Source organism: Pleurodeles waltl, chromosome 6 (assembly GCF_031143425.1).
Source record: "Pleurodeles waltl isolate 20211129_DDA chromosome 6, aPleWal1.hap1.20221129, whole genome shotgun sequence".
Lineage (NCBI taxonomy): Eukaryota > Metazoa > Chordata > Amphibia > Caudata > Salamandridae > Pleurodeles > Pleurodeles waltl.
The window spans coordinates 1,541,960,587-1,541,977,356 of record NC_090445.1 but is presented as its reverse complement, the minus strand read 5'-3'; the positions used below and the strand labels follow the sequence as shown (position 1 = coordinate 1,541,977,356).

Sequence of the window (16,770 nt, the reverse complement as noted above, 5' to 3'; positions counted from 1 at the left end):
TACCTCCTTCCTCAGGGTCATCATGTGATGAGTGCTGCCTTTGCAGTATGCTTCCAGAATCAGTCCAAAACGCACTGCAACAGCAGGGACATGCATTTCAGACCTATAGAGAAAGAAAACCAAGAGTCTTATGCCAACACAGCCATACAGATGGCAAGCTAGAAAAGCACTTGGCAGTGTCTCCTCAAATGAAAAACAACAATAAGATAGCAGTTATTTACTAAACCTGAGCCCTCTCAAAAACATTCCAAACTTTAAGGTCCACTTGACACCCATGGACGATTCAGAACATGTGGATCTGCTTACTACATAAAAATGTATCAGTTACCCAGAAACAGCATTATGGTTATAGGGTTGTTCAATATCAACAGAAATAAGACAGCCTTCTAAAAAAAAAAAACATTTTGATCAGGTAGGTGTGGACTCAAACATGAGCAGTCATTGCCGTTTTTATATATTTGTGATGGTTACCTTCTGTTTACTTCCTCCACGCAACGTTTGTTATAGGGACTAATTTTAAGGGTTTCTCGATAGATTAAGATCCATGTTTTCTCTCTGCACACACTCCTTAAGTAATATTCACTTTGCTATTTTGTTTCTTTCGCTATTCATTAGTTTTTTTTTTTTAGATTCACTTCCCTGTTAGCTTCCTGCAAACAAGGTTTGCCCTGCAAAATACACTAGCGTGTTCAATCCGTGCACACAATTTTGTGTCGAGTCATTTTCCGTTTGCACCCTTAACACAGGGATTCTGTTAGCCCCCTCACCCCCCTCATTTGCAACTTCAACAGATGTTTTCCTGCTTTTATCCTATGCAAATAAAATGTCACCTTAAGGACTGGGTCTCCTGGTTGCTCCTAGGAGTGACATTTCACTTTGCTTGTGGAACACAAGGTTTGCTATTAGGATTGGGTTTGCTACCAGCACACAAGGTTTGCTGTTAGCATTCTGTTTCTTGCCCGACATTCACACATAACTCTAGCTCTCTGAAAATCCTTTGGAATTTCTGATTTGCTAAATATGTCCTTACCTGAGGTGCCAGAAGAGGAAATGCCCGATTTTCCGATTGCCCAAAGCTCGTGCCAATAGGAACCTAGTCAAATCACAGTCCAGGTAGGATTCGTACTTGAGCACTTGTACAAGCTGCAGAAGATACTGGCAGAGGTCTTCATCACTGCAGAGAGTGAGGGTAATAAATGATTGAGACAGACAGAACAGCAATGCTAGAAGAGTGAAATAAAAGACTAGGAAAAGGGGTTGGAGTGATGTGTGATGTGAAAGTAACCAAAAAAGAAAGACAAGAAAAATGAGAGAAACATTAAAAATTACTTTCATTTTGACTGCAGTAGTTAATCTGTATTCTCCTTCACTTGTAAACAGTGCAGCAGGACGAACAAGAGAATGTCTAAATTAAAAAGAAAGCTCTCACTTTAAAAGTTTGGACAAGCATTCCTCCATGTCACTGAGGCCTGCAAGTTCGCCACATCCATGAGCCCCGTCTCCTTCGACCATTTTGTCAACTATTACAACACGGAGTTCGTACAGGTTTCATATCATGTCAACTATTAACATAGCGTATGCTGAAAGGTTAGTTGGGGAACAGTAAGGAATACGAGTATCACAATCACAAGGATGTAATTTTTCTATACTATCTAGTAGTACTTTTTCTCTGCGCCAACTTGTTCAGAACATGATTTTTCACAGCCCTGAACATTGGTGTGGAGGAGACCGTAACCCTGATCAAACTTCAAGCCAAAATCTGCACTTAACTTTCGGAATGAAAACTGCTGCTTATATAGAAGAAGCATTCAGAGAGAAACCAGTGCAAAAACGTGTACTGCGGCAAACACTTCTGTATTATAAATACCCACCAAGGGGACATGTCTATGGGAAGCCACCAATGCTGAATTTGTTTGGCTGGAATGCACAGAAGCCTGTACGGAGCCTAAACTATCATTCTGTAATGTTTTAAAATGCAAGAAATGATGCCCATCCTGCAAGAAAGGCTTTATAAACATTGAGCTTAGTGAAAGAACACCATATGTTACACACAGATCTTCATAAACCCTAAAGGGCTTTATGCTTTCCAGGCTGAATTTTACAGCCCCAGTGGACAGCTACATTTTATAATGTTCCTCCATCACAGAACCGTGCATTTAAAACTCAGAAACAGAAATCATAATCATTGGTAGGTACAAAAGGATGAAGGAAGAAACTATATGAAGAACTACAATGTCCTTGGTGAGGACAGTGTAAGACTCTGTATATGTTAAATCTGCCTGCGAATATCATTGGCTCAAATGGTTTGCTCATAAGCTAAGCCAGCACAAGATTCAAATACGACTTTGGAGATTGACTCTTCATGGAGAGATGAAGAGAGGAATCAAAATAATGCTCCACTGCTTCAGTTCTGAAGGAAAAGACTTCAAAGGCGGCAGAGTAGTTAGGAAAAACTGAAAAGGCTGACAAGTAACTAATTGAACACTTTTGGTGGACGTAACGGATGCCATATTCCTAATGGACTATTTTACCTCACAGGCTGTGAAGTGCTGTTCTGGCCCCTCCCAGAAGCTATTTGTTTAGGATTATGCACTAAACTCTTTGTAGATTGGTATTTAATTGCTCTTTTGTATAATATTGCTGGGTTCTTATACAACAATGTTGTGCATTGGATTATATTTGTGTAATTGGTTAGAGGGGGTTGAGAACTAAAGTGATCAAACTGTAATTTTCTTTGCAATTGCCATTCCTCCATGTAAATATCGTACGGTATTTTAAGTCACAAGAGATGGGTAAAGACCTGATTATATTGTATTTTAAAGATAACCCCGTTTTAGATTTTTATTGATTTTATGTACATTAAGTATAGTATTCAAGATAGTCAGTATATATATATATTTTTTTTTCTTTTTTACGGACTTCATCTTTATTCTTATTTTGTGTGTTGATGATGTGTGTACATGTGGACCTCTTTAGAGTTCCAAATCGTGAAATGAAAAGTAACAGTCATACAAGTGTGTTAGAAATGGGGTTTTTGGTTGGCAGTCAGGTTTGGTCCTGAGACTTCAGGGAACAGGAGGCAAGCTCTATCCAAGCCCTTGGAGAGCACTCTTACAGCCAGACAAGAGTTCAGCAAGGCAGCAGGCCAACAGCAAGGCAGCAGTCCTTTGTAGAAAAGCAGACAGGTGAGTCCTTTGAGCAGCCAGGCAGTTCTTCTTGGCAGGGTGTAGTTTCTGGTTCAGGTTTCTTCTCCAGCAAGTGTCTGATGAGGTAGGGCAGAGGCCCTGTTTTATACTAAGTTGTGCCTTTGAAGTGGGGGTGACTTCAAAGAGTGTCTAAGAAATGCACCAAGCCCCCTCTCAGTTCAATCCTGTCTGCCAGAGTCCCAGTAGGGGGTGTGGCAGTCCTTTGTGTGAGGGCAGGCCCTCCAACCTCCCAGCCCAGGAAGCCCCATTCAAAATGCAGATGTATGCAAGTGAGGCTGAGTACCCTGTGTTTGGGGTGTGTCTGAGTGAATGCACAAGGAGCTGTCAACTAAACCTAGCCAGACGTGGATTGAAGGGCACAACAAGATTTTAGTGCAAAGAAATGCTCACTTTCTAAAAGTGGCATTTCTAGAATAGTAATATTAAATCCGACTCCACCAGTCAGCAGGATTTTATATTACCATTCTGGCCATACTAAATATGACCTTCCTGCTCCTTTCAGATCAGCAGCTGCCACTTCAACAGTGTATGAGGGCAGCCCCAATGTTAGCCTATGAAGGGAGCAGGCCTCACAGTAGTGTAAAAACGAATTTAGGAGTTTTACACTACCAGAACATATAACTACACAGGTACATGTCCTGCCTTTTACCCACACAGCACCCTGCTCTAGGGGTTACCTAGGGCGCACATTAGGGGTGACTTATATGTAGAAAAAGGGGAGTTCTAAGCTTGGCAAGTACTTTTAAAGGCCAAGTCGAAGTGGCAGTGAAACTGCACACACAGGCCTTGCAATGGCAGGCCTGAGAGAAGGTTAAGGGGCTACTGAAGTGGGTGGCACAACCAGTGCTGCAGGCCCACTAGTAGTATTTAAATCTACAGGCCCTAGGCACATACAGTGCACTCTACTAGGGACTTATAAGTAAATTAAATAGCCAATCATGGATAAACCAATCAATAGTACAATTTACACAGAGAGCATACGCACTTTAGCGCTGGTTAGCAGTGGTAAAGTGCCCAGAGGTCAAAAGCCAACAACAACAGGTCAGAAAAAATAGGAGGAAGGAGGCAAAAAGTTTGGGGATGACCCTGTCAAAAAGCCAGGTACAACAAAGTGTTTGTAAACTCTGTATCAACCTAAGAGGAATTGAAAGTCAAATTGCCACTAGGGATCATCGGGGAAATGAAGATATCAAGGTATACCAGGATCTTCCAGCTATTAGGCTTGATAATACCCAAATGGGACAAAACTGCCAAATGCAAAGATATCTGGCACATGGATACAAGGTAAGTGAATGATTAAGGGATAGGGATTGTTCTATTCTAGGGAAAGAACAGTGTATAAGAAAAGTGATGCATGAACAGATTCAAGAAAGCCTGGAGGCTGTGGATTAAGTACACTGTCCTTGAACAATGTCGAGAGAGGGGTAACCTGAGGGGGCAGGTGGAGGAGGTATGTGAAATTAATAGTCTATGTAGGTGGGGCCACCACCACCGGAAATTAATTGAGTTATGGGAAATTATTAATGGTGCACAATTTAGTTAAAGTTTTTTCAAACCAGTCCATGTGACTTTAAAGAGTTTCAGCTGCCTAGTAAAGTTGCAGTAAGGGAACCCAGGCTGTGTGCAGAATGGGCCATCACTGACTCCTGCAAGGGGCAGGTAGGTCTACTAATTGTGTCTGTGGGAAGGCCTTGGTATGATCATCTTGATTATGATAGCAAAGTCTTGTTAATTGGAGAAGGAGGTACCTGCCTATGGTGGCACAGTGAGCAAAACAATTAACAGTATTGTGATACGAGTAATTAACAGTAGCTGAAAATAATTTAAGCATTTCACTCATCTCTTGTTTGCTTTTTTAAGTGAGAAGACCCAAACTGTGAAGTCTCTGGCCATGCTTAGGTCCCATTCTCACTGTCAAATTGAAATCAAGCTGCACCTTACTGTTGAGGCACAAGTACACAGAAACCAATGTTGGGGTAACTCTGTTCCCTCATGGAGGGAACCTGGCGTGGCAGTTTGGGATCTACTGCTCCTGTTGAAATGCAGCTAACAATCATTTTCAGGTGGACGATGTTTGTCTACAATGGCAGGGTGAACAAAAAGATGGACAGGAATGCAGCATGAGTAATTACAAGTGCCTCCGATTCAGTCAAGCAAATTTGTTATTTACTGATGCAGTGACAACGAAGTAATGTCCCATTAATGTGGCGCTATTGATGAACTGGAGGTACATTGCTAATTTCTCATTAGACTGCTGACAAAGTTTGTAAGCCTTAAAAGCTTGAGAGGGCTGATAACTTACATATGAGATAATGTGACGATCTGGCTTAAAAACATGGCATTTACCGTTGTAAAACCTGCTGAAGGGGAAAATAAGTTTTTTGTTGATATCGTTAATGAATAACCATGCAACCATATGTGCGTTTATATGCAAGCTAAGCAATTTATAGCTCTTGCATTTCTGTTTGTGATGCTGTTTGTGATGGTGGTGATAGCCTGAAACAGGCCCCAGGATGCTTGTTTCCGGTCCAGGAAGGACCTGGCCTGGCAGTTCTGGCTGGACTGTTTGTATGGGGAGCAGGGTCAAGAATGATTTGCACATGGCCGGGTTCAAACTGGGGTGGCATGGTGGACAAGAAAATTATGGATTTAGGCCCAGATCTCTGACTGGGGGTGAATGTTTGCCATTGTTCAGCATTCCGTACATCATCTGTTCTTTTTGTGTTTGCGATTGGCAATTGTTGCAATACTTCCTTTCCCAGAAGAGGTAATCCTTAGAATCTGATAAAGGAAACTCTGCAAACTTCACTAAATACTCATAATTCTATAAATCGAAGGATGCAATAACAGCGGCTGCATTTATCAGTCTGAGTGAAAAGCAGGAAGAAGTTATTGCCCGATTTTACTATGGACTAGTCTCTTTAAGGTTAAGGAGACATTAGTTGAGTGCTTTGCCCTAGGGCTGCAATAACCACTGCAGTTTCAGCTAGTTAGTGGTCCGATACCAGTAACTGGTTCATCCGCAAATGTTTTGTATGTAACATTTAAAGGGTTTGATGTAGACTCTTCAGAGTAAGGTTCCACTAAAGAACATTTTATACTGAAGAAAGGCTGTAGCCTAGCAGATGGACCTAATCTTGAAAACAGGTCAGGAAATGCAGGTTTTGTAGGTGGGCGCAAGTTGAAAACATATGTTGCCTTTTTCATACAGGAAAGTAAATGGCCGCTATTGGGACAAGGTTCTTCATAAGAGTCTAAGTTTGAAGAGTCAGCATTGGTTTATACATTTTGCTTCTTGGGTAAGGTAAACTACAAAGGCTCCTGTCCATTCAGTAAGGACTCTGAAACAAAGAAGGGTACAAGCCATAAAGGACTATGAGAATGATCTGAGGTAGAAAAATGAATCTTATTCTTAACTCGATGTTCCAAACCAGCAAGAAATTGGTCAGACAAAACACGTCATAATAGCATCAGTTACAGACGAACAGTAAGATTTCACTTCTTCACTGAACCCAAAATATTCTTTTAAAAAGTGGAAATGGCAAACACCTACTAACCAAAAAGGGGAAAGACCTGAGATGGTAATCTCTTTTCCCTGCGAGATAGGCAGGGAGAACAGAAATGTGTGGCAGTCGAGGAAGCACAGTCATGAGGCTGCAGGAAGCTCATACATAAAAGGCTCTAAAAAGTTTAGAGTGATAGCATTCTTTTTAGAGAAGGAGTTTCCTCTTCTGTCTGACAGCGTGGAAATGTACCCATCAGTAGCGAAAGAGGGAGAACAAGGCAAAAAAGAAAAAGTAAATTTCTTAAACAAATCGTGATAATTGGCATATAGGTGGAAAGCAACACAAAATAAATAACGAGCAGAAAATCAGTGACAGACATCACACTGAAAATATACATGCATCATTGAATACCCACTATTTGACAGGTCTTTTATACTCACGTCAGTTTCTTAAGGCAGCTGATTGTGAATGAGCCTACGTAGCGGTCAGGGAAGCTGAAATCCAGCAGCTCTAGAGCACTCAGCACAGAAAGCTCTTTCCAAGACTGCAACAGATACACCATCTGCAAAGTAAGAAAGTCAATGAATGCATGGAATACAGCATGATGTGCAAGATAGACTGTTTCAAATAAGTGAGTGCACAGATAACTGTGGTGAGTATGCTTGTGGCTACAGAGTGCAACTGTATTCCATCTCATTTACCCTGCGTTTTTGTGTCACTCTTACAGGTAGCATAAATATAATGCTGTACGCATTGATGAGGGTCACTTGGAATGTTGGTCTAGCAGTCACATCAGATGAGAAGAGAGGCTGAACAGGAAACAACCACGTTAGTGATGGTGTATGCTGTAGATATCTACTTGTAACTTCCAATGGAAACCTGATGTTATTGAACCTACCCTGTAGTGTAAATAAAGAAGCAACCTGTTTTTAGTGTGAAGTTGTAACTGGCTAATGCATGCAAGGGACTTTGTTGCACTGCTGATGAGGATGAGGGTCAAACCCACATGTGAAAAGCACAGAATGGGTAAGAAACTGGGGGCAAGCCAGATTACCACTTTACTCTGAGGCTCAGGGTGTGTGTTGCATTTTGGACCCCTGGTGACATTGAAGGATGCTTACTAGGTTGGGGGCATAGGGAGCAGAAACTGTTAGGGACCAGAGATATTGGTTTCAGAGTGGCAGAGAAGCTACTGCGGTGCCTCCAAACTGAGATGGTGGGAAGCCCGGATAACACTAGCACGCAGATCCCACTGTGAGGAGGGCTTGGGTCTTTCTGCTTTAGCAGTTGTGTGACAACTTTCCAGGGCATGGGAGGCCTCGCTTTAACCTTGATCTGTGATTCGAGCTTGTGTCCTGACCTGGCCTGAAAGGTGAAGTGAGGAAGGTGAAGGGGGGACCCAGAGAGACGCTGCATTTATCAACAGCCCAGGTATGAGCTTAGCAGCATGGTGGTGCAGAGCTGTTGTTTTTATAGAAAGAAAGGGGTTGAAGAGGCAATACCAGCCTTCCTAATCCTATGGGGCGAAGATCAGGGACTTTCAAACCTAGAGGACAGCATAACAATTAGTGCACTGGCTATAGGAGAAAAAGCTTTAATGGGAGCACTAGACTCCATACCGAAGAAATAAATCAAGAAGTATGAAAATCCATTACTGCAGTAGAGACAATACTGGAATCAAAGGAGGTCATGGTTGGATCATAGTGTGGGCGGCTTTTACAACAGTCTGAGAAGCAATGGGGGAGCATGCAAAAGTCTGTGAAGTGTTCAGACGCACTATAATAGATAAAGCTTATGATGTCAGAACATGATATGAGGGCAGCCAATTTCAATATACTGGGCTTTTCCCCAACTGCTGCTGACACATACACATACACACACTGGAAGTGCGAGGTTCCTTCTTTAAAGAACAGTTAATTCTCCCAAAGGAAAAAGGGGTGCATTGGTATGCACAGCCTCCAAGCTTCCCCCGAAAGCCCTGAGATGGAGACATACTTAGATGGTGGGTCTGTTATCGTTACATTCAAGGGCCTTGGCCTTAGAGACCTGATTTCACATAAGGCATCTTCCCTAATCCCTCAGAGCCGCTCTCCAGGTAGAGGGCAAACCTTTTTCTTGACCTTGTGGCGGATACTTTGTAGAACTGACACAAATGGCAAGTGATCTACAGAGACATTTTGGATATAGCTGTAAGAGCTGCTGTATGGAATCATACAAGGCTCAGGGTCTGGAACAAAACAAGAAGTATATTCTCTCATGTGGAAGCGGTGCAATCATTTTTGGGTGGACGGAAATCAAATACTTAATTGCTAAATGTTTCTTTTGGCACTAAGTCTATGACATAGGTATGGGTGAGCAGACTAATGATACATGTGTATTTAAATTACAAGTGAACAGCCTATGGGGCTCGCTCACTGATGTGCCAATTCCCCTTCATTTCCTTTTACTCTACACTATTGCCTCTTCCTGTCTTACACCAAGTTTGCTCCCTTGCTTGTCCTTAACTTATTTTCCTCCTACTTTGCTTTCTATGGTATTTTTGTTCCGTTGGAGTCGGTATATAATTAAAAGAAAGGCCTTGGAGATTGTCTGAATCGAAGGATGTTTGACATTTTCAATATTTTGCACTGTTCTTAATCCTCAATAAAAAAGAATTAAACCTAAAAGCACAGAGGTTTATGGGTTAAGTGAGGGCTAAAAAGACATTACTTGGGGAATGGCCTTGGTGGCGTGAGGAGACATGAGACAATGTCTGCAGACTTGCTCTCCCTGCACTTCTGGCATAAGATGTAATATTCCAGGGCCGTCCAGCAGAAAAAATGACTCCTTTGCTAGGGCAGGGGTGCACTGGAAGATTGCGCTCGTGAGGCGGACTCGTCCGTGACTAAAGAAGGTGGGGGGGACTGGGAGGGGCGTCAGGATGCATCTGATGGAGGCACTGCAGCAGCAGAGGAGAGCTGAATGGCAGACAGGGCAGGAAAGGAGTGGTATCTGCGAATGACACAAGGGAGGGTTGGGGGCTTGGCGGATACAACAGCACTGACACTGATGGGCCCTTGGGGATTCACACAGGAAATCAGTGATGCCAAGGCCACTGTCTGCCTTTGACACAATTTATGAGAGTTTTAGTCACTTATTGTGGGGGCCTGCGTAGAAGGGTAGGATAAACCTCCCTTCAGAGCTTTGGCTTTTCTATGGAAGGACTCAAGGGCAACAACTGATTGAAACCACCCCTTCTCCCCCACCCCGAGGTACAAGCAGTAAATCTATTGGTCTCTCATTGAATGCCTGCCTCCAAAGAATAATCTTCTCAGTAAGGAAGTATTGCTCTTTCTGGATAAGTCTATGGTCAGGTTAAGGCAGAAAGAGGCACACACTAGAACAAGATTCAAGTATTGGAGCGCAACAAGATAGAAGCCTGGCAATTACAAAAGTAGACCTTCTGGAGAGCCTATGCTCCATTAAATAATAACTGTGAAAAGAACTTAAGACAGATATTGAAAGGAGTAAATTGGAGATGCACACAAATCTATGATCTGTGAGCAGAGAGAGGATGTGAACTCTGTAGGCACTAGAGTGCTGGAGGGCAGTAAATTGACAGTCTAGAAACACGTAAAACAATCTCTGAAGAGATTCATAAATCTGTGAAAAGATACTATAGATTGGATATGTTGAAAATAGAGGAATTGGAGAACAGAAATCAGGGGGCTTAGAAAAGACACAGAGGGCTTTGATCTAAAGGCGTCTGTGGTGAGCATGTGTGACCTCTTAGGTGAGTACCACCGCAAAGTCCACCTTGACAGGGCTCTCACGTAGGGCCCCACCTCCTGCAGCATGCTGTGACGTCTTACTAAATTTTAATTACTTCAATGAAAGCTACAAGACATTGGGTGGAAGGTAATAGCAGGACTTCTCATGTTCAATATACCAGGATGTCTTGCAAGCAATGCTGAAGAAGATATCAGCCTTCAAATCCATCACAGGAAGGCTCAGAGAGAAGATACACTACAGATGGACTTATACATTTGCCATCTTTTTAGAATTGCAGGGGGAACAGTATCATTTTATGGACAGAATGAAGGCAGCAAAAATGATCAACATGGACATGCAGGGCAATCAAACTCAAGGTGAGTGCCTTTACCAGGAAAATAACAACTCAGGAGGGCAAAACAGGACACAATGGGGAGGGTATGTTTCGGGGTGGCAAAGCAGCCACAGTCTCTAGTTAGAAGTGACCTGGCACATGCAGATCATTCACTGATGAGGGTGTCCACCTTGAAGAGTATTGCTCTCCAGGGATCAATACAGACTCATCGCCCTCTGCAAACAGAGACTTCTATGAGTGAAGCAGCCTTTTCTCTGTGGTGGGGGGCTTGCAGGATCGGACGCACATCTCCAATACTATGTAAGGGATTAGAGTCAACACTGTAGGGAGTATTAGCAATTTGAAGGATACTGACTGTTAAATAAGATTTGATTTAAGTAAAGCGTCATACCCCTTACAGTCTGAATCCACAGTTCCCAGGAACAGGATAAGACCAAATAAACTCAATAGCATACAAAATATGACAACACATTCAACAGCGCGGTTTCAGTGTTGAAAGTTTAAGTTGCGCGTGTTGGAGGTTTGGAGGGAGGGGTTCTCATGGTCGACATGATGCTAAGATTGCTATGTGAATGCACAACTTGATTGTGGAAGGAATAATGCAGCTTATGTGACACTCTGATAATTACCAACAGTGAAAATATCACTTATCCTTAAAGGGTTTATTAATGTGGTCGACAGAGGACAATCTGGAAATACATTCAAGATTATCAACCTGACATCATATTCTTTCAAGAAAAGGGTTCATTTCAGGGTGAAACAAAGGGCATTCCTTCCTGCCTCCTATTCCTCAGTTAAAATTAAAATGGTGGCAACCTTCATTACAGACTCCAAGCTTGAAAGGGAAGACCGATAGCTAATTCTGATTGGTGCTTTCTTTGCAAAACCGGTGATGCTAGTTATAGCATATTCAATTACAAGACTCAAAGACAAACATCTGAGAGGATTTTGTGTAACTCTCACTTCAGTGGCAAGGCAGGAAATTGTTATTTCTGGAGACCTGAATGTCGTGAGGGACCCACAAAAAGAGAGAAGATCAAAGGGATCTTCGCGTGCAAGTTTAAACAAATGTTGCAGGTTACGGAAATTAAAGATGGCTGAAAAGAACTGCATGTGTTAGATGCTGAATATATATATTACCCTCATGTTCACTTCTCTCAGTCACTTGTAGGCTTATAAGTAACACCCGGCTTTTCAACTATACCACTGGCATGAAAGGGTCACTTTCAGTGCCAGATCACACCCCAGTCCAAACAGATCTGCAGTTTAGAAACCATTTCCAAAGCAAGATCTGGTATCCATAGCCCTCTCTTCTCAGAGATACAATCTATGGAGAGGAAATCGGCCAACGAAGACAGGCATATTTCACTTACAATGAAGGGACAGAGATCTTCTGTGGGGGTCTGGGAGACACTGAAAGTGGGGGTCCAGGGAAAATGTGTAGCTCTTAGGACTTATGTTAGAATACTGAGGGACATGGAACTACGGAAGCTAGAAGTGGACATCCACGACAGCTTCAGCACCCAGACCCCCCTGGCAACCAGGAACACCACAGATTCACCTCCGACCAAGCTCCTTCTCTCCTGGACCCCTATCAACGACACCATCGAAATCATGAACATCATCCACTCCAGCTCTCCATCTGACCCCTGTCCTCACCACATCCTCAACAAAGCAGGCTCCGTTATCGCACCCCAACTACGGAAGATCATCAACAGCTCCTTCGAGTCCGCCACCTTCCCATAGAGCTGGAAACACGCCAAGATCAATGCCCTCCTCAAAAAATCCAAGGCGGACCAGAAGGACCTCAAGAACTTCCGGCCTTTCTCCCTGCTCCCCTTCCCTTCCCGGCAAAAGTAATCAAGAAGGTTGGCAACAGACAACTAACCCGCTTCCTCGAGGAGAACTGCACCCTGGACCCTTCCCAATCCAGATTCCGCAGCAACCACAGTACCGCAACGGCCCTCATCGCCGCCACCTACGACATCAGAACCATACTGGACAACAGCAAAACCGTGGACTCATCCTCCTGGACCTCTCAGACGCGTTCGACATCGTCTGCCACCACACCATACGCTCATGTGTCAGCAATGCAGGAATCCGCGACAGAGCCCTGGACTGAGTCACCTCCTTTCTCACCGTCAGAACCCAGAGAGTCTGCCTCCCCCTATTACACTCAGAGGCCACCAAAATCATCTGCGGCATACCCCAGGGTTCGTCCCTCAGCCCGACCCTCTTCAACGTCTACATGGCCCGCACGCTAACACTGCCCGATCCCACAACCTCAACATCTTCTCATACGTTGACGACACCCAGCTGATCCTCTCACTCACCAAGGACTCTGCCAAGGCCAACCTCCTCAAAGGAATGAAGGCCATCGCCGAATGGATGAAGAACAGCTGCCTCAAACTCAATTCCGACAAGATGGAAGTCCTCATCTTCGGCTCCAACCCCTCCGCATGGGATGACTCCTGGTGGTCTGCCACTCTAGGAGCCGCGCCGACCCCCACCGACCACGCACACAACCTAGGATTTATCTTGGATTCCTCACTATCCATGACCCAGCAAGTCAATGCCATCTCCTCCTCCTGCTTCAACACCATCCGCATGCTCCGAAAGATCTACAAATGGATACCACAAAGACCAGAAGAACCGTCACCCAAGCCCTCGTAAGAAGCAAACTGGACTACAGCAATGCCCTCTACGCAGGAACCCCGGCAAAACTCCAGAAGAGGCTGCAACACATCCAGAACACCTCCGTACACCTCATCCTGGACATCCCCCGCCCTGCCACATCAAAGTCCATCTGAGCGACTGTGATGCTATGACTTTGTGTTTCACCACTGCGCATATTAGTTGCTCAATGTTCACCAGTAGCATATTATATGTTTTGTTCAGTTTAGTTGCCTATTGGCTTTGACATGGCGTTAGCCATTACATTCTGTATTCAGGTCAGCCGCCTATTGACTTTAACATGGCATTAGACATTACATTTGGTATTTAGGTTAGCTGCCTATTGGCTTTGACATGGCATTAGACATTACATTCTGTATTCAGTTTAGCTGCCTATTGGCTTTGACATGGCATTAGACATTACATTTTGTATTTAGGTTAGCTGCCTATTGGCTTTAACATGGAGTTAGACATTGCAGTTGAGACATTGCAGCTGAGCTGTGTTTTTCCAAGCTGTGTTTTTCCACATGATAGACCAAGCTGTGTTTTTCACACAAGACCCTAGCTGATAAGAGCACGTAGATTTTGTGTTTAACTCTCAATTCAGTCTGAGAATGAGTGAGGCGCAGAGAATTAGTCACTCTTCAAGTTTCTTTGGTTCTCACACTGAGTTTGCCTTTAAGGATGACTCTGGACTACAGCAGAGTTAGATTGAATCTATCTTGACTTCAGACAGGAACGGAGACGTCAGTTGCCTGTCTTCCGGTTTGGGTAGAAAATCTCTTTCTCGCAGTTGAACCGGAGTCATCAACTTGCAGGTCCCAGAAAGATGAAGCTGAGTTATAGGCCCTACAGCCTTGCCCTACGGTGATGTAATTTTGACTTTTATGCTTTGCTTTGAAGTTATGCTATAATATAATCACATGTATTTGCTGTGTGCATTGCAACTGAGAAGTACTTTGATATATTTTGCTTTCATTGCTGTGACTACTTTTGAACGTGTGCTGCCAATCTACTAATTGCGTGAATTACTAAAACCTCGTGGTGAAGTAATAATAACAATAAATATCTTCTTTAAACTCAGAAGTACATTCCAGAGAGGTTCTGTAAGCTTGGTTATGAGATAAGAGCAGGAAAGCAGAACAGCGACCTGCACTGGCTCCCAGTCAACAGGAGAATCACCTTCAAACTCCTCACCTACGCTCACAAAGCACTGAACAACACCGGACAAGAATACCTCAACAGATGGCTCTCCTTCAACACCCGACCCGGTATCTTCGCTCCGCCGACCTTGCCCTCGCAAACGTCCCACATGTCCACAGAACTACAACTGGCGGCAGATCATTCTCACACCTCGCCGCCAAGACGTGGAACACTCTTCTCACCCACCTGTGTCAGACCAAAGACCTCCTTACCTTCAGGAAACTTCTCAAGACCTGGCTGCTCGAGCAATAGCAGCACCTACCACCCCCTCCCCCCCCGCCCCACACCTCAGCACCCAGGAACCCTCACAGGTGAGTAGTGCGCTTTACAAATTCTTGATTGATTGGCTCATCTCCAATTAAGCTGTCAGCATGACCTCTATGCTAGCAGGTACCAGTGCATTTAAGATGCTTGGGCCTGTGATCTGATTTTAGGGCACCTAGAACAGGCATGTGATGTCTCACAGAGATGCGACTCACAGCCAGACCTGACAGCCAAGAAACCAGGCAAGAGCTAATCAGGGCATCACTGAAAGGTAACAAAGGGTGAAAGGTTGATGGCACAGGTGTCAAAATTTTGAAGACTTTAGTCTTTGTCTTTTCTGTACCAGGAGGCGATTCCGGGACTTCCCGGCCGTTTAAGTCAGCAGAGCAAAGGAGGCTTTTCCTCCAAAGGAGGCCCTAAAGGGCAATCCTCCTGAGGGGTATCCAAGCTACTGACATTTTGCAAGTCCAAATGTAGGACACCCTCTGACTAATATCTGCCACCTCAATGACAATCTCATCATGTGGTACATGTTGGAGGCTTTGAAAAGTATCTGAATCTAACCCAAAAATGCTTTTTATCATCTGAAGGTGAGCTTTCATCATCCAGAGGATTTGCTTTCGTAATGGGGACTTTAGGTGGACACTAGCTGAAGATAGTTCTGGATCGGAGGCCGGAGATGGTGATGGATCCAGAGCTGGCGCCGCTGGAGTCTTAACCAGTGCTGACAGAGCACAAATAGGCAGGGCTGCATGCACAGGGGTGAGGGCATTGCAGAATGGTTTGCTTTCATCCAGTGTCAGAAGGCACTAGGGATTGGCCAAACATCAGAGGTTAGAGTGGAGGCCCCAAAAGGTCCATAGTGCAGGACGTCACAGCAAAGTGAGTCAGAATGAACATGAATATCTGCAGCAAGGCATCATTAAAGGATACGACCTTCTGTGGAGTCAACAATGCCTGAGGATCTCGAAGCTCTACGGATTGTCTATGTCAACAACAATGACTGCATGACATCTGGATGTTAAGGAGCTTTGCATGAAATTCTTGTGCTTCTTGCTCAACTGAGACTGAGACTAACCTTACATCTTGTGTTGTGTGACTTAAAGCACGGCCTCCCTTTCCTTGATGGCATTTGGGTGAATCTAGGAACAGATGTTGCATAACTGAGTCATGGTTGGTCTTGAGGCACCCCTGGGTAATTCTATCACCAACTTCTGATTCTCACATGCGCTGCCCAACCTGAAACCTGTCATCTTTGCAGGACATTTCTGTACATTGCTAAAGTTGCAAATGTAAGTTGGTGGGAGGGGAACTCCAGATCTGCCTCTTTGGGATTAGAAAAAGGGAAAAACGATTAAAAAAAAAAAGAAAGAAAAAAAATACAAAAAGCAAGACAACACATTAGCCTTGTCCTAAGGAGTAAAATAAGACGCTACAGACCCTTTCACAAGAGAGGATATTAGATCTGTTTTGATAGAGTGGCATACTAGTTCACATGGGGCAGCTGCAAAGCAGGAAACATCATTAAAATGACTCAATTCTTTTGGATAATTCGGATTGTATTTCACCTGACATCTTTGATCACCATATCAATTTACTCTTTCTTTTCCTTGTTACTCTGGTCTTTTCAGAGTTTCTCCAAGTCTGTTTCACTTTGTCTCCTTGTTCCAGGATATGCATGAATGGATATATGTTTGCACCTCAATAATACTGAAGCAGATAAAAGGTTAATGGTGAACATTTAACACTTGTCTATGCTTCTCTATTCTTCACAGAAGGAGGAAAGAGCAAGAGCAACTGAATGAAGATCTTT

The 16,770-nt window shown here is 43.8% G+C and overlaps 1 protein-coding gene across 2 annotated transcripts in view; it reads right to left on the bottom strand.

Annotated features, from left to right (window-relative positions):
* PIK3CD (phosphatidylinositol-4,5-bisphosphate 3-kinase catalytic subunit delta) overlaps positions 1 to 16,770 on the bottom strand; it is a 479,399-nt gene that overhangs the window by 167,972 nt on the left and 294,657 nt on the right. For both annotated transcript variants that reach the window (XM_069241165.1, XM_069241164.1), the window contains exons 13-15: positions 7,153 to 7,274; positions 1,031 to 1,174; positions 4 to 103 (exon numbers count right to left, since the gene is read on the bottom strand). In XM_069241165.1, the coding sequence (XP_069097266.1) occupies positions 4 to 103; positions 1,031 to 1,174; positions 7,153 to 7,274 (366 nt within the window). The remainder of the gene's footprint in view (positions 1 to 3; positions 104 to 1,030; positions 1,175 to 7,152; positions 7,275 to 16,770) is intronic.